Below are 22,398 nucleotides of genomic sequence, written 5' to 3' on the forward strand. Positions count from 1 at the left end.
TTTACACACTGTAGTGATGGTCATAGTGTGGGGTCTTGGATGATGAGTTAAGCAGCTCAGGTTCACCCCATTCCTTTCTCCATTACAAGTGTGAATATGTGCATGGCCTCACAGGGTTAATGAACAAGAGAGAGCAACCAACCTCAATGCCTTGGCTATAGGGATGAGCGAGCAAACTCGTCCGAGCCTGATGCTCGTTCGAGCATTAGGGTAGTCGAGATGCTCGTTACTCGAGTCGAACACCACGTGGTACTCGAGTCAATTCCATTTCCTTCCCTGCATGTTTAGCGCCATTTTCTAGCCAATAGACATGCGGGGAAGGCATTACCACTTCCTCCTGTGACGTGCCAGCCCTATCCCACCCCCCAGCAGTGAGTGGCTGGCGAGATCAAGTGACCGCCGAGTAATTAAAGCTGTCCCGCCCACAGCTCGCCTCAGACACACTCTGGCAGAGGTTAGGGAAAGTGCTGCTGCTGATATAGGGAAAGTGTTAGCGTAGGTCCTGTTTTCAAAAACCCCAAAGCTCCTTCGTTGGGCTACATCTGACCGTGTGCATTTTAGTTGGGGCCTGCTGGGAGTAGTAGTGCTTCCATTTTTGTATTACACATCTAGGGCCTAGGCCTGTTCACAGACTGTTAGTAATAGCGTTCTCAGGCTGCTGTGCTGTACAACCAGCTCTCACCGTGAAACTGCACTCAAATATTTCCTAGCCTACTGCGAACAACTTCGTTCATACCGTTCTCTGTCTGCAGTGCATTACACAGAGGTCTCACTGCTAAACAGCACTGTAATATTACCGGGGCCACTGCAAAGTATTTCAGCTCTGCCGCTGTGCAGAGCATCTCACAATACCCTTTCCTTGGTGGCGTTGAGATAGCCGCAGTTACCAGCACTATCCACTGGCTTTAGAGTCTTCTCCCACTCCACACAGCCTCTATTATCTACAAGTCTCTGCTAGCAGTAAATTACCCCTAGGTATCAGCGCTAGACAGCGGGTAACTTTTTTCAAGTCACAACATAGAGCCTCCGCTATCTACAAGTCTTTGTGTGCAATGTATCGACCACCCAGTCTTCTACGCAGTCCACTACTCCTGGCCTAGGGATTGCAACTCTGAATCCTTTGGCTGCTGCTCCTCCTTCCTCCCAGCCTCCTCACTCCATGAAAATGACATGTTCTGAGCAAGCAGACTCCCAGGAACTGTTCTCGGGTCCCTGCCATGAGTGGGAAAAAATGGTTCCTCTCTCGCCTGAGGAGTTTGTCGTGACCGATGCCCAACCTTTGGGCTCTCAAGAGCTATTTGTGGGTGAAGAGGATGATGATGAGACACAGTTGTCTGTCAGTGAGGTAGTAGTAAGGGCAGTAAGTCCGAGGGAGGAGCGCACAGAGTATTCGGAGGAAGAGCAGTTGGACGATGAGGTGACTGACCCCATCTGGTTTGCTAAGCCTACTGAGGACAGGGCTTCAGAGGGGAAGGCAAGTGCAGCATCAGGACAGCTTGGAAGAGGCAATTGGGTGTCCAGGGGGAGAGGCAGGGCCAGAGCAAAGAATCCCCCAACTGTTTCCTAAAGCATCACCTCTCGGCAAGCCTCCATGCAGAGGGCTAGGTGTTCAAAGGTGTGGATGTTTTTCAGTGAGAGCGCGGACGACCGACGAACAGTGGTGTGCAACCTGTGTCGCGCCAAGATCAGCCGGGGAGCCACCACTACCAGCCTCACCACCAGCAGCATGCGCAGGTATATGATGGCCAAGCACCCCACAAGGTGGAATGAAGGCCGTTCACCGCCTCCCGGTCACAGCACTGCCTCTTCCCCTGTGCCCCAACCTGCCACACAGATCCAATCCCCCTCTCAGGACACAGGCATGAGCACCTCCCGGCCTGCACCCACACCCTCACCTCCACTGTCCTCCACCCCATCCACCAATGTCTCTCAGCACAGTGTTCAGCTGTCGCTAACACAAGCGTTGGAGCGAAAGCGCAAATACGCCGCCAAGCACTCGCACGCACAAGCTTTAAACGTGCACATTGCCAAATTAATCAGCCTGGAGATGCTGCCATACAGGCTTGTGGAAATGGAGGCTTTCAAAAACATGATGGCTGCGGCAGTCCCGCGCTACTCGGTCCCCAGTTGCCACTATTTTTCCCGATGTGCTGTCCCAGCCATACATCAGCACGTCTCCCGCAACATTAATCGTGCCCTCACCAACGCGGTTACTGGAAAGGTCCACTTAACCACGGACACGTGGACAACTACTGGCAGGCAGGGCTACTATATCTCCCTGATGGCACATTGGGTGAATTTGGTGTAGGCTGGGACCGGGTCAGAGCCTGGGACCGCTCACGTCCTACCCACACACAGAATAGCGGGTCCTACCTCGGTGCTGGTATATGCGGCGTTTTATGCCACCTCCTCCAAACCCCCTCCTCCTCCTCCTCCTCCTCCTCTGCCACCTCTACATCGCAAATAAGAAGTGTGAGCACATCGCCAGCAATCGGTATCGCACGGTGCGGCAGCACAGCGGTGGGCAAGTGTCAGCAGGCCGTGCTGAAACTAATCAGCTTAGGTGACAAGAGGCACATGGCCCCCAAACTGTTGCAGGGTCTGACAGAGCAGACCGACCTCTGGCTTTCGCTGCTGAGCCTCCAACCGGGCATGGTCGTGTGTGACAACGGCCGTAACCTGGTGGCAGCTCTGCAGCTTGGCAGCCTCACACACGTGCCATGCCTGGCCCACGTCTTCAATCTGGTTGTTCAGCAGTTTCTGAAAAACTACCCCCACTTGTCTGACCTGCTCGGCAAGGTGCGCCGCGTCTGCGCACATTTCCGCAAGTCCACCACGGACGCTGCCACCCTGAGGACCTTGCAACATCGGTTTCAGCTGCCAGAGCACCAACTCCTGTGCGACGTGCCCACACGCTAGAATTCTACGCTGCACATGTTGGCCAGGCTGTACGAGCAGCGTAGAGCAATAGTGGAATACCAGCTGCAACATGGGCGGCGTAGTGGTAGTCAGCCTCCCCAATTCTATACTGAGGAGTGGGCATGGATGGCAGATATCTGCCAGGTCCTTGGAAACTTTGAGGAGTCAACCCAGATGGTAAGCTGCGATGCGGCAATCATTAGCATAGCGTTACCATCCCGCTATGCCTGCTGAGAAGTTTGCTGCAAAGCATAAAGACCGTCACTTTGCGGTTGGAACAGGAGACAGTATGTCACTTGATAGCCAGACCACCTTCATGTCTATATCTCAGCACGTTTTGGAGGAGGAGGTGGAGGAGCAGGGGGAAGAGACAGCTGGGCACACTGTAGAGGGTACCCATGTTGCTTGCCTGTCATCTGTTCAACATGTATGGGCTGTAGAGGAGGAGGATCCTGAACGTCATCTTCCTAGTGAGGAAAGTGATGTGTTGCATACTGGTACCCTGGCACACATGGCTGACTTCATGTTAGGCTGCCTTTCTCGTGACCCTCGTGTCCAACACGGATTACTGGGTGTACACCCTTCTTGACCCACGGTATAAAGAGAACCTTTCCACTCTCAATCCTGAAGAGGAAAGGGGTACAAGAGGGATGCAATACCACAGGTCCCTGGTGGAAAAAGTGATGCTAAACTTCCCATCTGACAGCGCTAGTGGCAGAAGACGCAGTTCCGAGGGCCAACTAGCAGGGGAGGTGCGGGGATCAGGCAGCATGTCCAGCGCAGTCAGGGGAACACTCTCCAAGGCCTTTGCCAGCTTTATGGCTCCCCAGCAAGACTGTGTCACCACTCCCCAGTCAAGGGTGAGTTGGAGGGAGCACTGTAAAAAGATGGTAAGGGAGTACGTAGCCGATCGTACCACCATCCTCCGTGATGCCTCTGCTCCATACAACTATTGGGTTTCAAAGCTGGACACATGGCACGAACTTGCGCTATACGCCCTGGAGGTGCTGGCCTGCCTTGTCAGAGAGGGTGTTTAGTGCAGCTGGGGGAATCATCACAGATAAGCATACCCGCCTGTCAACTGCCAGTGCCGACATGCTTACACTCATAAAGATGAACAAAGGCTGGTTTTCTCCAGACTTCTCTTCTCCACCAGCGGAGAGCAGCGGAACCTAAAGATTCTTTTCGCTGCAACCGGAGAAAAAAGCATTCTCTATCACCAGGAAAAAAGGGGGAATTAGCTTTGTCAATCACTCTCGGATATTATTACTCCTCCCCCTCCTACTCCTCCACCTAAAACAGCATGTCATCACACTGAACTGCCAATTTTTCTGCGGTCTAAAAGGCTCTGCTTATAATTTTTTTACAATTTTTCAAAGTTTCAAAAGTATTGATGCTTTAACAGAAACCAATTTTTTCACAGGGCTGCCTCCAGACTCTGTTACAAATTAAGTAATGGCGAGCTGTATCTTTAAAAAATGTTTCTGGGTTTCACTTGCCCTGGCGGTTGAGCAATTTTTCAGGAGTACACTTGTACTCCGGCCTTCGCCTACATTCATGGTACACCAATGCTTCGGGGGTTCGCCTATACTCTTGCTACAGAAATGCTACAGGGGTCTGCCTATACTTTTACTACAGAAATGTTACTGGGGTCTGCCTATACTTTTGCTACAGAAATGTTACTGGGGTCTGCCTATACTCTTGCTACAGAAATGTTACAGGGGTCTGCCTATACTTTTACTACAGAAATGTTACAGGGGTCTGCCTATACTTTTACTACAGAAATGTTACTGGGGTCTGCCTATACTTTTGCTACAGAAATGTTACTGGGGTCTGCCTATACTTCTGCTACAGAAATGTTACTGGGGTCTGCCTATACTTTTGCTACAGAAATGTTACTGGGGTCTGCCTATACTTTTGCTACAGAAATGTTACTGGGGTCTGCCCATACTTTTGCTACAGAAATGTTACTGGGGTCCATCTATACTTTTACTACAGAAATGTTACAGGGGTCTGCCTATACTTTTGCTACAGAAATGTTACTGGGGTCTGCCTATACCTTCGCTACAGAAATGTTACTGGGGTCTGCCTATACTTCTGCTACAGAAATGTTACAGGGGTCTGCCTATACTTCTGCTACAGAAATGTTACAGGGGTCTGCCTATACTTTTGCTACAGAAATGTTACTGGGTGCACAAAGACTTCTCATCATGGTGTTTTACCTATCTGGCACAAATACACTGACGGACCAGGGCAGAAATGTGGACCGAGGCCAAGGTCCTTGCCAGGGTGAAACTCTGCCATCTTTGGGCACTCTGATTTCTTCCTGTGTAATACTATCTTTGTGCACTGACAGCATAGGCGAGCCCAAGGAACTCAACCACAGTTATCTGAGACACTGGTTTGGGCCAAACAAAAGGAGCGCTACTGCATTAATGAGACGTTCACTGCTGTACTAGCATGGCAGTCCGCTTTATGCCCACGATTGCTGAGGGTGTGGGCAGAGGCCGAGGTCCTCGGGGGAGTGAAACTCTGCCTTGTTTGGACACTGTAATTGCTTCATGTTTAATACTTTCCTTGGGTTCCTTTGGCTCGCCTATGCTGTGGTTGCACAAAGACTTCCCATAGCTGTGTTTTACCTGTCTGGCACAATTACACTGACTGACTTGGGTAGGGTGCAGAGTGCAGAAGGCTTTCCCCTTGCGGTGTTGATTGAGCTATCTGACACCTACACAGAATGAATTGTGTGGGGACACATGGATTCCCCATTGCTATGTAACTCAGGGCACCTTGGGTCACACAAGGTGGAGGCTGGGACCGAGCCTGACCCTGGGCCCACTTACGTGCTTCCCATACAGAGTATTGCTGCATTGTAGAGATGTGTAGAAGTGCTGGTCCCCTTTATGCCCATGTTTGCGGCTTCTGACAATTTTGCGACGGAGGTGGCACAGGATTGGAATGATGATCGAACGTCAATTTATCATCAATTCTCAACAGCATTGTGGGCTATCGCCCACACTTTCAAAGACAGTCGCTGCCTGGCCCTGCCAACCCTCTGCAGTGTGTGCCTCCAGTTCCTCCTCATCCAGTACGCGCTTATAAATAGACATGAGGGTGGTGTGGCTATGAAGCGAGCGTGTGGCATGAGGGCAGCTGCACGCTGCGCAGGGACACTTTTGTGTGCGCTGTGGATACAGGATTGTGCGCGGGGGGGGGGGGGGGGGGGGGTTTGGACAGCAATGCTAGCATGATGTAACCCAGGAGAAGAGGCAGCGGTGTCACCCGCAGGCAGTGATTGTCCTTGGTTGCAGGTAGTGTGGTGCTTGGCTAAGGGGTGCCTTGCTAATGAAAGTTTGTCTGAAGTAAAAATTGTTAGGGGGGGTGACGCCAGACTCTTGCCCCCATTTTGGCTTAATAGTGGGAACTGGGATCCTGAGATGCAGCCATGCATGCTGCCCCCACCCTTCCCTATCCGTTTATGTGGTGTTTCCATGGCTTTCTGAGGTTTTCCAGTGTTTGACAAGTCATGACCTATGCGGAGCATCGGTCCCATACAAAAATGCTCGAGTCACCCATTGACTTCAAACGAAATGAGCTCTCGAGCATTGCGAAAAGTTCGACTTGAGCAACGAGCACCCGAGCATTTTGGTGCTCGCTCATCTCTACTTGGCTATAGCCTATTGGTTGTTGTTGTTCCCCCTGAGGACGCCGCAAGGCGAATCATGTCGGGGTGGCTATAGTTTAGATTTTAATAGGGTTTTGGTGGTGCTTATTTACTAATCTCTACATAGGCTTTTGGAAGCTGACCATCCAGGCCTAAGTTTTAGGGTGCGTTCACACGAACGTATATCGGCTCGGTTTTCACGCCGAGCCGATATACGTTGTCCTCATGTGCAGGGGGGGAGGCTGGAAGAGCCCAGGAGCAGGAACTGAGCCCCGCCCCCTCCCCACCTCTCTTCATTGTAAATAGTGCAGAGGGGTGGAGAGGAGGCAGAGAGGGGGCGCTTCCTGGCTCTTCCAGGCTCTCCCCCCTGCAGACGAGGAGGACGTATATCGGCTCGGCGTGAAAACCGAGCCGATATACGCTCTTGTGAACGCACCCTAAGTGTGTATATGCACAATTACACAAGATACTAATTGATGACTGCTGCTGATTGATGACCACCATTTGCCTCTTTATTTTAAATATTATTCGATGTTGTCTTTGTCTTTTTGAATAATAAAGTATTTAGTTTATATTTTAGGGGATATTACCGATGGGTATTTTCTGTGTTTGGAAATTGGATTGTGTTTGTATTGTGAGTATTCCTAGGGCAATTTCATAATATAAACCTGGAAGCCTTGTCACCATTTTATCCTACAAGGAATAGGCAGTCAATGAGATGTAATTTTAGAGGGAAGGCACAATGGTTTAATGGCTTGAACCAGTTCTTGACGGAGTCCCTGTTTCTTACCCTGTCATCTGTTTTCAGACATCTTACCTTTTTGGCTGGTTTACTTCATTTTCCATTATATACAGTAAATAAAAAGCAGGGTTGGAGAAATGAGGAGGGTGAGGAGGATAAAGCTGTAGCTACTCTTTCTCCCTCTGTCTAAATTATGTATTAAGGAAGCTCTAGTCTGGGATCTGTTTTAAAAGGGAGTTGGTCTAAATTAAAGGGTGTCTGCATCATTTTACGGGATCTAGTTTAATATCTAATTTGGGGTGTGCATATATTTTGGAGGTCTGATCTGGGGTCTATATTTATTTTAGGAATCTGGTCTGGGGTTTGTATTTTTAAACGGTCTGGGGTTTATATATATTTAATCCATTAAGGACCAGGCGCGGTAAATATACGTCGCCTGGTCCTGGATTTAAAGCACTGCCAATAGTAAAACTAAGGCGGTGCTTTAAGCCTCCTCCCTCTGCAATCAATTAGAGTCAGGACAGGTTATCAGCTGTTAATGACAGCTGATAACCCTGGGGAGAAGGCAGAAGGGGTTTTTAATCCTTCCTGCCTTTTTCTTCCCCGAGTACACAGAGCTCAAAGAGCACCTTGTACTCCAAAAGTGAGAGTACAGTGTAAATTTTACTACGGGAGTCTGGGGGATCATGTGACCACCGGGGTTCCCTGCTACAGCAGAGCTGGAGGGTCATACTAGACCCTGGTCAGCTCTGCCAGTGACTAATGTCACTGCAGGGTTTTTTTTCCCCTGTAACTGGGGCTCCTATGGATGCCCCAACTACAGTGGGAAAGTGTCAAATAAAAAAGAAAAGAAAAAAAAAAGAATGTCCCCCAGAGGTCTTACATGACGTCATGGGGGACATAGATAGTAAAAAGACATAATTCCCTACATAAGTAGAAGAATATTACAGAATAAAACAACAATATATACATAAGAAAGAGAATAACACAAAGCCTACGCCAACCAAAACCGTTGCCGTTTGCGCCCTGTAAAAAAAAACCATGCATATTATATATCAAAACGTCCGAAACAAATAGAGGAACCCATTCCCATACTTTATTTTAGCATAAATATACTAAATTAAAAATAACTATAATTTTTTTTTTAATCTAATTTTTAGCATTTTACCCCCAATAAAACTAAAAAACGGGAAAAAAAAGTCAGTGAAATAGATTTTTTTTAAAAATCGCCCTACATGTCACAGAAAAAAAATGCTGTAAAAATAATTTTGGTAGCTAAAGGAAACAAAATAGAACAGTAAAACCGCCACATGGGTAAAATCCCTAAAAAGGGTCTGGTCCATAAGGTACAAAACAGCTTGGTCCTTAAGGGGTTAAGGAGTTTGAGTCTGGTGTGTAATCTGTGATTGTTTAGGGGGTCTGGTCTATGGTGTGTATCTGTTTAAGAGGTTTGTTCTATGGTCTACATTAGTTTAGGAGATCTATGTTGGGGTCATACAGTATATACTATCTGTGATTCAAATGAATTAAGTTGGTGCCATGTCCTAAATAAAAGAATGAGGCATATGGAAAAACAATTGTGTGTCCTTTTACATACTGCTTTTCAGAAGCTCCCATTTATCCCTTTTCAAAAGTTGGTAATATGTGTCCTGTTGTCATACAGTACGTCACTTCCCCATAATAGCAATTCTACACAACGGGTGTAATGTAGTGTTAACCCTCCCACACCTGGACGCTGGATTCACGGTTGCAGGAAGCGGCTGTGAGGGACATTTTACTGACAGCATGTGTAGATCAGTTAATAAATACAAGAGAGGAGCCGGGAGGCACTACACTTTGGATTGTCAAATATTGACATGGACACAGAACATTGGTCATTAGTTTCAGATCCAGGGATTTTGGGACTAACAATTCAAGCAGAAGGTGAGATTTTATTTTTTTTTTACAGTAGAACCCTTTTTTTGGGGGGACTGAATATGCAAATACTAGTTTACACTATTTTTTCTGGGTCTTTTGTGTATATTTTGTATTAACTATTTGCTCTTTAGAATGAGTTCAGCCAAAACTAATGTACACTTTTGTCTATGTATTTTACTAAACCCTTCTTCTACTGCCGTAATTACCCAACCATTAGAAAATTCTATTACAGTATACATAGACCACTTATATTCGCAGCATAACCTAAGCATTGTACATATTCACAATTCTATTATTCTCTATATATAGAACATTACAACTCTGAACATGACCCAAACACTGAATATGACCATAATACAAATAGTTTGTTACCCAATACATAGAACATTAAGATCCCCAGATGACCAACCACCATACATGAACTTAATGTTATACTATTATACTCTATATGCAAAATACTATAGCCTACAACATGACTGACATCTGGACATGATGAAAATAACCTGGATTTCTTGTATCTTGTTTTAGGACAAAATGTCTTCTATGAGATGGACACTAGTCTTTATTTTCCTTGTTGGATCAATTGTGGCTCAAGATGGCATCAAAGGAAACAAGTCAAAGGACAAACATAATCAAGACATATCCCAAACATCTGAGAAATGTCTTCTTAGCCCTTTAAATGACACCACAGAGCTCTCTGTGTTTAATATCTCAGATATGAACAGCAACTTTGGTTTCAAGCTCTACAGAAAAATTGCTGATAAACATGATGACAACATCTTCTTCTCCCCGATAAGCATCTCCTTCAATCTTGCATCATTGATGGTTGGGAGCCAAGGAGATACATATGATGAGCTACTGACTGGTCTAAACTGGAAGGCCCTGAAGAAGAGTAAACAACCCAACCTATTGCTAAATCTGCTTAAGGAACTCAGAGATGGAGTGAGAAAAAGTGATGGCTACGACCTGGACCTGGGAAGTCTCTCATTCGTCCACCATTTATTCCCCCTCAATGAGGAGTTTATCAATGAGACAAGGACATATTTCGACATGGAGTATAGAAATCTTGACTTCCATGACCAGGAGGCCAAAAACATAGTTAAAGAATTTATTACAAAAAAGTCAAAGGGCAAACTGACTGAGTTTCAAGAAGAGATCGATCCCCAGACCAAGATGATTCTTCTTGACTTCATATTTTTTAAAGGTATTGACCAATTAACATGTATCTACTACCTTAAAGACCTGCCAGATCAAAATTAAGACCCAATCTAAACGATTTTGAAACTTTTTTATTCCTATATCCAGAAATCATAGGTGAAAATAACAGCCACCTCTAGGTAGAATTTCCTCTCTACATGCCTCAGATGTCCAGTGAAATTATGAGGTTGCTGGGCCTAAAGAATCAATCATTATTCAAGCAAAGATAAGAAAATAAAGGCCCATTTACAAGCGACGATTATCTCTCAAAATTCGCTCAAACAATGTCTTTTGAGCAGTAATCATTGCGTGTAAATGCTACCATTGTTAACTTTTCAGCTGAACAATGACTTTTAGGTGAGCATAAAATTTATCACTCGGCCAGAGAGCTGATATCTGTGTTCTTCATGGGAGCGCTGATTACATTGTATTCAGCTTTCCTTGTTGAATCAATTGTGGCTCAACATGGCATCAAAGGAAACAAGTCAAAACAAAGGAGCTGTATGCAGAGAACAGACCACCTGCTTTTTTCTGCATACAGCTTCAGAGGCTCATTAACATGCAAATGAAGGCAATAAGCTGCTAATGGGCATTAGTGCCCTTTAGCAGATAATTCAAAACGATCACTAAATCTGTCAATCATCTCATCTTTTGAATGAGTTTTGAGCGATCATCTTTGCGTGTAAATGGGCATTTAGAGAAGAGATCTGATTGATTCCTATGAGGTCCTAGGATAGCACTTAGCTACCAAAACAATGACAGGAAGTTTTGTTATAGGGACACAGGTAGAGAAGCTCATCACATATGTAATTTAAAAAGGGTTGTACCAGAATCCACTTTTATCACCTATCTCACTGCTGAGATCCCAACCTATCCCAAGAATGGGATCCCAATTCCCCCTCTCCTCCTGATTGCACTCCCCAGTGAGGTATACTCTGCCACTGTTCCATTCAGGTTGCTCTCCACTGGACACCACAGCAGTGAGGGACAGCTTACATGGAGAGGTGGTTAAGTATGCTTCTGCTCCTCCATTTATTTCAATGGACTGCCTGAATGAGTACAAGTGCTTGACTATTTCTGGCAACATCATTGAAATGAATGAAGCAGCAGTATACATGCTTGGCTATTGCTCCCTTTAAACGCATCCTCCCTGTGGGTAGTGCAGTGATGAGGAGAGGGGAACATGGGACCCCTGTTCTTGAGATCCCTGGAAGTCTCAGTGGTGGGGACCCCCACAGATTAGACTTTTATAGATAGGTAAATAAACATCAATTCTGGGATAACGCCCTTAAGATTTTTTTTTATATTATAAAAAGAGTTAAGGAGCTTTAATATGGACCATCTTGTGCTTCTTCACTTTGAACAATCCCTTTTTGTAATGGACTTCCAAAAATAAGTTGATCACACAGTGTTCCACTAGTTTCTTCTTTCAAGCTATTAAACATTCTATTCGATGTTTCTTAAAGTAGTTGTCTCATTAAGTCAGACCAGTGATCAGCTAGCTGATCATTAGGGAAGTTGCCTTAAATTTACCCTTTTTGTTAGCAGCTCTCCATTCTGGACTCCCCTCTATGACATCAGTGAGCACAAATAGAATTTATGAAAAAGGGTTATCATGTGACAGCCCATTTAATAAAGCTGGGTAGCACCCATTATATTTCTATGACACCTGTCACATAAGTTTGTCCCTCAGTTTTCCTAGAGCTCATTAAAGGTGGTTGGTCAAATTAGTAAAACATTGTAGAAATAAAGCTACAACTGTCCATTGGTATGGTAGCTCCATTGAAGTGAATGGGGCTGAGCGATAATGGCATGCGCAACCTCAAGACTGGTGAAAACAGTACACACCTGGATCGGCACTACATCCCTCCCCAAGAATATATTGCAGTGAAATCAAAATATGACAACTTACATCTATGAGGGGGAAGCTTATAAAACATCACCACTTACCGACTGTGTTGCATGGGTCACCTCCAGTAAAAACTTAGTCTTCCACGCTTCCAGATAATGTAATTTATTATGAAACAGTCGAGGCACTGTTTTTGGAAGAAAGTAGCCATATTTTTCTAATTCTGGACAACAGCTTGTATTTTTATTACTGTTTTAGAATACTGAGCTGAACAGCTGCTTCTAAGATTTTTTCCATTTTCCCAGGTAAATGGCGAATTCCCTTTAAACCACATTCAACAATGAATGATTCCTTCTTTGTTACCAAATATAATTCAGTAAAAGTGCCGATGATGTACAAGACAGAAAGAGTTGGTTCATTGTTTGACAAGTCGTTGTCCTGCACGGTGTTAAACCTCCCATACAGAGGGGGTGCTCACATGATGGTCATCATGCCAGAAAAGGGAGGAGACTTTGACGTGTTAGACGATGCCTTATCAATGGAGCTTGTTACGACCTGGCTGAAGGGAATGAAGATCAGGTATGGCATAAACCACCATCCACTAGACTACTCAGAGCTTAGGGAATGGTTACCGTAATTTTACTGTCCTCTATCCTAAACTGGAAAATGAATGTTTGACTGGACCTTAGCTCAAAACCCCCATCATTGTATTCAAGGATCCAGAAAGCAGAGAATTAAAATTCTGTATGACTAAAGAGAGAGTAAATCATACAGGACATAAAGTATGATTTGTAGAGGTCGGCCTTCTGGGATCACCACTTGTGAACGAGTGGTCCTAAGCCATTGAGTCTCACCAACAAGATGGTTCTCTTTTCATCAGTTTATTAAAAGTCTCTGTACAATACAATACATTTCAGGGATGGACTCCTGAAAACAGAACGGTCTTATTGATGAGACGCTTAGGGATCTTCGTCTAAGGGCAAGTTGAGCTTCTCTACTGTACTTCACATGTCCATTGGAATCCCCACCTTTGAGATTGACACCATGAAGTTGGGTTGATCTAGAAGCACCCATATATACCCGCTAAGTGGATGTGCCTTCACACAACCGCTGAAGTTGAGTGCACAAGTTTTTGTCCTCTGACATTTTCACATCATCTGTTGCAGGTATTCTGTCCTATGAGGTGCCTGTGCCTGTGTTTTTTTCTTGTTCAAGATCGCAGTACTAGAAGTGATTGCAGCCTAATGTTGGCTATTTACATGGCCCCAATCAATTCTGTAGGGTGTGACTGAACACGTGGCTAAATCTCCGGATAGGATTGATGACTTTGGGCCCCTCTGGTTGGGTAGATTAGGGTTCTAAAAGTTACACCCCACCTATCATACTCATTTGACCAAATAACAGGTCTTGAAGTAAAAACACTTTCAGTAGCTGTTCAGGGTGAATGTTCTGCAGTATACAAAAAACAACAAATCCAGCTCACCACACCTTCTAATTTGCACTGACAGAGGGCAGATAAACCTGGCCAGAGGCTGTGTAGGTGCATTGAGAAAAAATCTAACTAATCCAATGCTTGAAAAAACAACTTGTATATGTAGTGTGTAGTTACACAAGACTATTGTTTTTAATGGGCTCTTGCAGTGTGCAAATGTGCATTATAGGTCATGTCGCATATTTAAAAAAAAAAAAAATCAACTGGTTCTATTCCCTGCGTGTTAAGTACGTAAAATGTGCGCGCGTAATATGCCGTGGAAATACGCTCATGTGAAAAAAACCCTAAGGGTGCCAATTCCGTTGCATTGCAAGTTGTTGTAATTTTTTCTCATATCTAAATATTTTTAATGAAAGCCAAAAACCCACGGCGGATTATGTGTCATGCTGTGCATCATCTAGTTGAGTTATAATATTGTCGTTTTTTAAGATGCAATATTTTTCAATCTCCACCAGGAAAACTGATGTTTTCTTTCCAAAATTCCGACTTGAGCAGACGTACAAGCTGAAATCTTCCCTGGAAGAGTTGGGCATTAAGGACGTGTTTACTGGGAAGGCAAATTTCACCGGTATGACAGAGGAGAGAAACCTAAGAGTTTCTGAGGTAGGTATCAAAAAGCAGACTCATATTCTTAGGTATATGGTCCATATATGCTGACTCTACCAAGACAGCATTGTTATAATTTAACATGGGAAACCCTAAAAGTGCTACTGGCGTCACCAGCAGAACCTTTACCTGTCTGTAAGGATAGTACTGGATCCCTCTACACAGCTTTGAGGGAGCCTCCTAATTATAAAAACACCAAAACTATCAGTACCACTATTTGCCCTTCTTTGGCATGTGATGCCTGCCTATTGAGTGACATCTTTGCAGTAGTATGTCCCTCAACATCCCCCTCATTGGGTTAAAACCCCTATATTGATCTATCTTCTGCTTCAGCCGTCACTGGGGAAACAGTCTACATTGACCCATGAATAAGATGTTGTGCGGACAGTGCAACGTCGCTTGCTTCCTTGGTGAAGTCGAGGTAGGTGTTCTAAGGCAGTGTTCCCCAACTCCAGTCCTCAGGGACCGCCAACAGGTCATGTTTTCAGGATTTCCTCAGTGTTGCTCAGGTGATGTAATTATTGTCGGTGCCTCAGACATTGCCACAGGTGTTCTTACCATAGGATATCCTGAAAACATGACCTGTTGGTGGTCCCTGAGGACTGGAGTTGGGGACCCCTGTTCTAAGGGGTTCATCCTTTATAATGGATTCATAATACAAATTATGTGAGTTGGTGATAATAGGAAGAAATGTTTGTTCCATACCCTAGCATGATGCAGGGTATGAGTCCAAGAGGTCAGGGGTCCATAAAGGACCCTTTACCAAATGAACTGCTGTACCCAGGTTCTTCACATCTCCACCAAAAAGCTCTACTTATATGCTTACATAACAGTAGTCATATAATGGAATACAAAAAGAATCCCAAGCTTGAAAAAGACAATACTGTCGTAACGCGTAGCTTAAAATAAAGAAAAAGGTTTCCTTCACGGCGCGGGATTCTTTTTGTATTCTATTATATGATTTATCCTTCGGACCGTACTTGCAAACACGAGTCCAGAAACTCCCCAGAAGCGGCTCCCGGATAATACAGCCGAAAGAGAGCAAAGAAACCTAGACACCGCAGACGTGGACAACAGGTGCCGAAGGGTTAACCCCCGATGGATTAACCCTTCGTGCATCAGGTAAGTCCTCCACAATATGCCATATTGGCAATTGTTTATATAGCATGCGAGGCGCATTAACCCTTTCCAATCCAATGTCGGGCCTGCCCCAACATCATAATTTCCCTCCACAGCTCCAATGTCGGGGGCAGGCCCGACACTGCAGTACAGGAGTGCATCTGCACCCGATCATCAGACACATCGGGTGCAGATGCACTCCTGCACTGGTCCTCATCGAGGACCCCCGAGGAGAAGGCAGAAAGGGTTTTTAACCCTTTCTGCCTTCTCCTTTACACATTACATAGTGCTCAATTAGCGCTATGTAATGCACGGAGATTCCGGATGGCGATCATGTGACCGCCGGTGTCAGCTGACCCCCAGCGGTCACATGAACGCCAAGCCGGGAGCCTGCACCGTGGGGGGGGCCTGCTTACCTGTTCGGCGTCTTCTGCATTCTCCCTTCTGTCTCCCAGCTCGGCGATCATGTGACCGCTGGGTGCCACCTGACCCCAGCGGTCACATAATCGCCGAGTCGGGAAGCAGAAGGGAGAATGCTGAAGACGCTGGACAGGTGAGCAGGTCCCACCACTGTGCAGTGAGCACCTGCACCCTCCTGAACTCTGTCAGTTCAGGAGGGTGCAGGGAAATGTATTTTTTCTCATTCATTCTCACCAGCTCCAATTTATTTGGAGCTGGGGAGAATGGATGAGAAAAATAATTGGATTGGAAAGGGTTAAAAACTCTAATTATATTTTAGACATAACAGTAGTAGCACATGGGCATGGCCTTCAGGTCTTCTTTAACCACAGGGCCACGAGAACAGTTTGAGTTTCTCTATAATTTACCAGCCCAAAACAGCACAGATATTGATTTTCATTGACTTATTTGGATGTCTAGATTACCCAGAGAGCCACGATCGATATAGATGAGATTGGGACAGAAGCTTCGGCCGTCACTAAAACCGAAATCATTGCCTACTCATTGCCGCACACAGTTCGTGTGAACCATCCCTTCATGTTTATGATCTTCAACGAAAGCTACAAAACTCTGCTGTTTATCGGAAGAATTATCAATCCCACCAAATCTTAACAGCTCAACCATTGGTAACCAATCAGAAGGAAGGACTCTACCCAAAGCAAAGCTTCTATCTATATAAATGTATTTTTCTCCCTATCTCTACCTCTTAAAAAGTGTGTATACTTCTGCAACCATTTTTTTTATTGCTCCAACACATCTAAAATACAGCATGAAGCGAATTTGCAAATAGGTTTTACTAAAAATCTCCTACTGTTTTGTGTCTACCTCACCTAGACCGATGTGGCCCCAAGGTTACATAATACAAACCAACCTTGCCTAGTCTGATCTTACAGTCATGTGTTACTCTATTCCCTCTGCCCCCTCTCCCTTTTTAATAACCTACAGACAGTAGGAGAGGAGGCAGATGGAAAGATGGAGAAAAGTAATTCATGACTACAGGATCAGACTACACAGAGTTTGTTTGTAGTCTGTAACCATGGAGACATATAGATTTGTATAGGACACAAAACATGTTTAAACTGGATTTTTAAATTTATTTTAGTTGTATTAGGCCAATAAAATGGTTACCCAGTAAGGAGGACATATAAATCAGGACAGACCTGTATAGATTAGGACACGTTATATACTTGACAACACCTTATTAAAAACTGATCTAAACTGCTTTATAAGACAACTGCCCAAATAGCAATTCCCTGTTATATTCTTATTGCCAATGACAATTCTCTCAATAATTTCAATAATAGAAAGATATTAAAATGCTGTTGTCTCCTAGGCCGTTAACTACATTGAAACGAATGGAAACCCTAGGAAGATGAGTATGTATTACTAGGTCACAGGGTGCATGAGAGCTGTCATATAGGCATTCCAGCTTTAGTGTAGGAGCACTGTCCCCTCATCCATGTAGGTTCAAAATGCTTTTACCTACATAGGCGGAGTTATAAATGTTGATGCAGGAATTTGTTTTCCATCCAGTTATAAATTGTCCAGACCTAAACAATTGTAGTAACATGTTTATTTGTAATCATGCATGCACGGTGCGGTCTCAGGACTCACTAAATCATATCAACCTTGTAAAAAGCGCACACATAAAAATATCCAGGGGCTCAATTGACTTTTTGGGTTTTTTCTTTTTTTTTTTCTTTAGAATTTTAATACAATGAATAAAAATACTTCTTTGATAATTTACATTTTCTCATCGCATTGCAAACAAAGAAGAAGCTGACAATAGCTCCATACTGTGTAAAGTTATTGGCATCTCCCAAGGAGTGAACTGTATCAGTCACGGTTATATAAGCAGAAGTGTTTGGCGCAAGGGGAAGAACATGGTACAGTAGCAGTAGTAACAGATAGAACTGGTTGTCACTGAGAAAAAAAACAATTTAAAATACTCTAAAATATCAACTCAAATATTTACACAACTGGTGAACACAGAACTGTAGAAAAAGTTGCCCGAGTCTTGGTCTGAGTTTGCGATCTTAAATGTGCGGTTCCAGCATCAGCAGCAGGTAATATGGTCCTTGCAAAGCCTCTCCAGTAAATCACGCTCTATTCCTTTAAGATAAAGGGGTTACGGGACGCTAAAAGTGTGAGAGGGCAAAAATAAGCAGCGGTCCCAGATGGCTATTGGCTAATAAATGTGACCATCGTGCAGCAATGATGTTAAGGAGCAGGATTTTATTCTCCCGGACAGAGTATAGATAGTATAATATACCATGAGGTCCAGACTGGGTGGCACCTGTCCTTCCTTCAAGTTCAGCGCCAGTGACTCTTTGGTTTGCCTCTTACCGGATGGAGGAGCTAAGATTTCGGTTTCCTGTTTTTCCTTCATGAGATAAAAAAGAAAACATAATTGATAATAATTTGCTTTAAAAGGGACAGTCTACCTTAAGCCTCATTTAGACACAACGATCATCGTTCAAAAAAACGTTGAGCGATCACCTTGCGCTCCGAGCGGGGAATACAGAAGACAAGCGGGGCCACTTGTCTTCTGCATCCAGCCGTTCTCTGCTCGGAGCACCCGGCTGTTATACAGCTGAGCGCTCCGAGAGGGGTATGGAGAACAATGCTGGACAGCTGTGTCCTTCATACCAGCCTGTCTTCAGGGAGCGGGATACAACTGAAACAATAGTATCAGCTGTACACTCATGATAAGGCTGATCGTTGTCTTCCAGCATGCTGAAAGACAACGATGAGCAACGGCTTTACACTGACATCGTGCAGTTTTCGTTGTATTTTAAGGCTCTGGAAATCTTTGGTGGAAAGGTGCCCATAGCCTTTAAGGCTTAATGTAAAATGTTATTTCATGGGCACAAAAGTGATTAGTATTCTACAATGCAGGGACCTGGCTCCTATAATAACCTGCGGTTATAATCTTACAAAGAACTTAGTTTTTATTCTGACTCTCAGGCATATCAATGAAGTGCTCTGCCGTTCTATATTAGACACTAAAGAGCAAAATGACAGCCAGTTTCTTAAAGGAACACTTTAGGTAAAACTCTGTCTTACTCCTAATGCCAGGTCTTAAAGGCTATTGACATCTTTGTTGGAGGCAAGTTGATTTTCCACTTAAATGCAGGTATTTTTTGGTTGAATCTGCATTGTTTGTCTTCTGCAGCTTCTACATATCATGTATGTAGACACTGCAGTCTATGATCACAACAGAATTTATCTTTGTTATGGTCATAATTCAGCTGAAAAAGGTGCAGGAGAGGAGAGATAAAGGCTGAAAACCCAAGCTGTCACTTCTGCCTCCCTGACAGATCCCTCAGACCTAGGCCTCATGTCCCGGGCGGGTCGGATTCTGCATACGTGGACATAGGGGCTTACATTTTTATTTAAACCGTGTTGGAAAAATGATTGCCAGCCCAAAATACATACATTTAAGAGAAAACTTGCCCCTAAAAGACGGCTGAGAACTCCTTCAGAGAGTAGGTGCAAGGCTGCGTTCCCACATGACACTTGTATGATGTTCCTATGTTTCCTGATGTTTATGTTAATTGCACATCAAAAATGCTGCTGAAGACCGCATACACTTTAACAAGAACCGCTATGATTTTCAGCCGATCTGAAATTATGTGCTTCACATGAAGAATCTAAACAGTTGAAAACCACATCGCAAAACCGTGATGTTTGGGGTAAAAATGCATTTTCAGTTTTCAGCAGCATTTCTGATGTGTAACTAACATGTATATCACAAACACCATAGAACACCATGCAAGCACCCTGTAAGGACGCTGTCCAAGGGGGCTTCACGTGTTTGCGATTTAAAAATGCGGCAAAAACAGACCTGAAAAACATGTAGAAATGCAATCGCTTTTTGAAAACACACATGCATTTTGTATTTGACATCACCGAGGATGATTAACATTGACTAAGGCTAACTTCACACCGGCGAGCGCAATATGTGGCCGTGAATCCCACCCCCATATTGCGCTCCCCACAATGTGAAATCCCTGTGGATGCGTATTGTGTTCATGTGAAAACAGCCTCGCATCGCTTCGGGGATGAAAGGATCCTCCGGCGCGGCTGTCACAGCTACAGCAGAGGATCGCAGAGCTCTACCATTTAAAAAAAATAGGCTGCGTTGCGAGAACACGCAGCCACATAGAACATACTGCGATTTGTTTCCTTGCATAGCATTGCATCGTGGTGGCATGCGGGAAAACATCAACCATGTGTATTTGGGTTTTATTTGGGTAACTTAAAAATAGGGCTATGGACAGACAAGGGTATCACGTTAATCCTGCTCGTGATGGTCAATGACCGATAATGGATACAGGAAAAACGTGGATACCTGGACAAACATATAACATAAATCTTTGTTGAAACTAGCAAAGTAGGTGTAGCTGACCCCTCTCAGAAGTCCGCCAATATGGATTCCCCAAGACAATGTGTGACTAAGGGTTATGAACCCAATTATTTATTGGCAATGGGGTGACGAACGCTCAGAGTCCAGACCTGGGGGTCCAGCTATTGTGGGGATAGTTTGATCTCGTTGGGTCAATCAGTTCTACAGTTGAGAATAGTTTAGGTAATATGATGTTGATGCTGTCTGTAAGTTTAGTGATTTCTCCACTTCAATTCTAGTTGTACAATTGGCTCTTGGTTCGAATGAATGGGGTACATATTTGTGCGAGATCTGTGCGCCTCAAAACGCACAAATCTCGCACGATTTTATCGCTGTATGCAGGCAGCATAAGAAATACAAAATACGTGTGCATTTACGTGCGGTGTTTCAAGCGCATTTTTAACGCAGACAAAAATGCACCTAAAAAGTGTATCGGTGTATTCTGGCTGGAGACAACATAGACTGCCTTCATGACGACTCACAGGCTAAGCTTCCTTGATTGCCCCTCTTTGCTGCCATTTGTTTTCTGGTCACACGTGCCTCCTTGGCCTCGGGATGAAGTTGTTGCAGCGTTAGAGAAGCTTGCAGAGGCGCTGGCACTGCTCGTCCTGACTTTAAGGGAATCCTCTGGAAGATACAGAGACAGGAAAACGAGACAAGATGCATCATACTGACACACTTTAAGGTCTTCTAAGTAGTCACCGATAGACGGCAGGGATATCACAAGGAGTCTGGAAGTCCCTACAGACCTGTGGGTTATTACTGAAGTGTTCATGCAGCAAAAACAAACACTATATTATGGTATTGCCCCTTTCTAAAATATTTTCTACACATCGGGTGTCACTTTAATCTCCATTACACCACAAAAAAACACTTACCGACAAATGGCAGGAGAACATTCTTCCCAACTCCAATCACAGAACTACTTTTGCTGGTGAAAAAAAAGGAAAAATCTAAATTTGCAGTTTGACCTGTCATTGTTCAGACAGACTAAGAGACATCTGAAGGGGTTGTTCAGGAGTGAATTCATCCTTAGAGCTCCTTCACACTGGCCAGAGCCCGTGCTTCACGGCCCGATATCACGCTCCCATCATATGAAAGCCCCATGGATGAAAGGCGTTTGCATATGAAAACAGCCTTGCATCACTGCGCGGATAAAGGGAATCCCCGCTGTGGCTGTCATAGCCACAGCAGAGGATCGCGGTGTTCTCCCATCGCTTTCAATGGGGCCGGCGCTGCTGCCACCGCCCCGTTGCAGTAGATGGGCAAACTCACAGAAACATAGGACGTGCTGCCTTGTGTGTCCCACATAGCATTGCGGTGCCATGCAGGAAAACATCGCTAATGTGAATGAGCCCATTCAAAAGAATGGGGTTCATATTTGAATGAGACTTTCATGCCAGTGTGAAGGCAGCCTTAGTATAGCTCACAAATAAGTGATTGTGGGGGTCCCCTCACTAAATGCTATGCATAAAAGTATGGCTGTCTCAGGTATTGTAGTGAAGGGATTGTGGTGCACCGAAGTCCAACCATCAATCTAAACTAATTCTAGTCTTACCTGGTGCCCTTCTCGAGGGTGCTGTGTTTAGGGTGGATGGCTTGGCTGCTGAATGACTGGCTCCGGATCAGCTTACTCTTCTTGCTTTCTCTGCTTACTATTGAAAACAGACAGACATCACATTGCAAGCAGATATTAATTGTTGGATACATCAAGGCATGAGCATACACATATTTGCACTGTGTTTTTGTGGAATGGGCATTGCGCATTTGCATGTGCAACTGCATTTTTTGCTGTACTTTTTGCAGTACACACAAACACACAACGATGTTCTCAGCCCCTGAAATGGCCAATTTAGTTTAATGAGTTCCGTATCTTCTCTTTCCCAGTGCGAATGTGCAGGAAAATAGAACGTGCTGCAGATTTTTTTGCACAGCTGAAACGCACACGCCAAATATGCGCATGTGAACAAAACCTATTGAAGCCAATGCTTTGGGTTTTTTTGCATATTGCGCGTGCAAATTGGCT

The 22,398-nt window shown here is 44.6% G+C and overlaps 2 protein-coding genes across 4 annotated transcripts in view; one reads left to right on the forward strand and one right to left on the reverse strand.

Moving 5' to 3' along the window:
- LOC136571762 (uncharacterized) overlaps positions 1-17,655 on the forward strand; it is a 41,536-nt gene extending 23,881 nt beyond the window's left edge. Inside the window, exons 5-8 of the mRNA XM_066572391.1 lie at positions 9,771-10,446; positions 12,594-12,867; positions 14,236-14,383; positions 16,385-17,655. Of these exons, the coding sequence (XP_066428488.1) occupies positions 9,771-10,446; positions 12,594-12,867; positions 14,236-14,383; positions 16,385-16,576 (1,290 nt within the window). The 3' untranslated portion in view covers positions 16,577-17,655. The remainder of the gene's footprint in view (positions 1-9,770; positions 10,447-12,593; positions 12,868-14,235; positions 14,384-16,384) is intronic.
- The window catches only part of PPP4R4 (protein phosphatase 4 regulatory subunit 4), a 102,099-nt gene continuing 97,223 nt past the window's right edge, over positions 17,523-22,398 (reverse strand). For all 3 annotated transcript variants that reach the window (XM_066607506.1, XM_066607505.1, XM_066607507.1), the window contains 4 exons: positions 21,931-22,027; positions 21,251-21,303; positions 20,855-20,999; positions 17,523-18,347 (listed from right to left, as the gene is read on the reverse strand). In XM_066607506.1, coding sequence (XP_066463603.1) covers positions 18,323-18,347; positions 20,855-20,999; positions 21,251-21,303; positions 21,931-22,027 — 320 coding nt within the window. In that variant the 3' untranslated portion in view covers positions 17,523-18,322. The remainder of the gene's footprint in view (positions 18,348-20,854; positions 21,000-21,250; positions 21,304-21,930; positions 22,028-22,398) is intronic.

This window comes from Eleutherodactylus coqui, chromosome 6, assembly GCF_035609145.1.
Source record: "Eleutherodactylus coqui strain aEleCoq1 chromosome 6, aEleCoq1.hap1, whole genome shotgun sequence".
Lineage (NCBI taxonomy): Eukaryota > Metazoa > Chordata > Amphibia > Anura > Eleutherodactylidae > Eleutherodactylus > Eleutherodactylus coqui.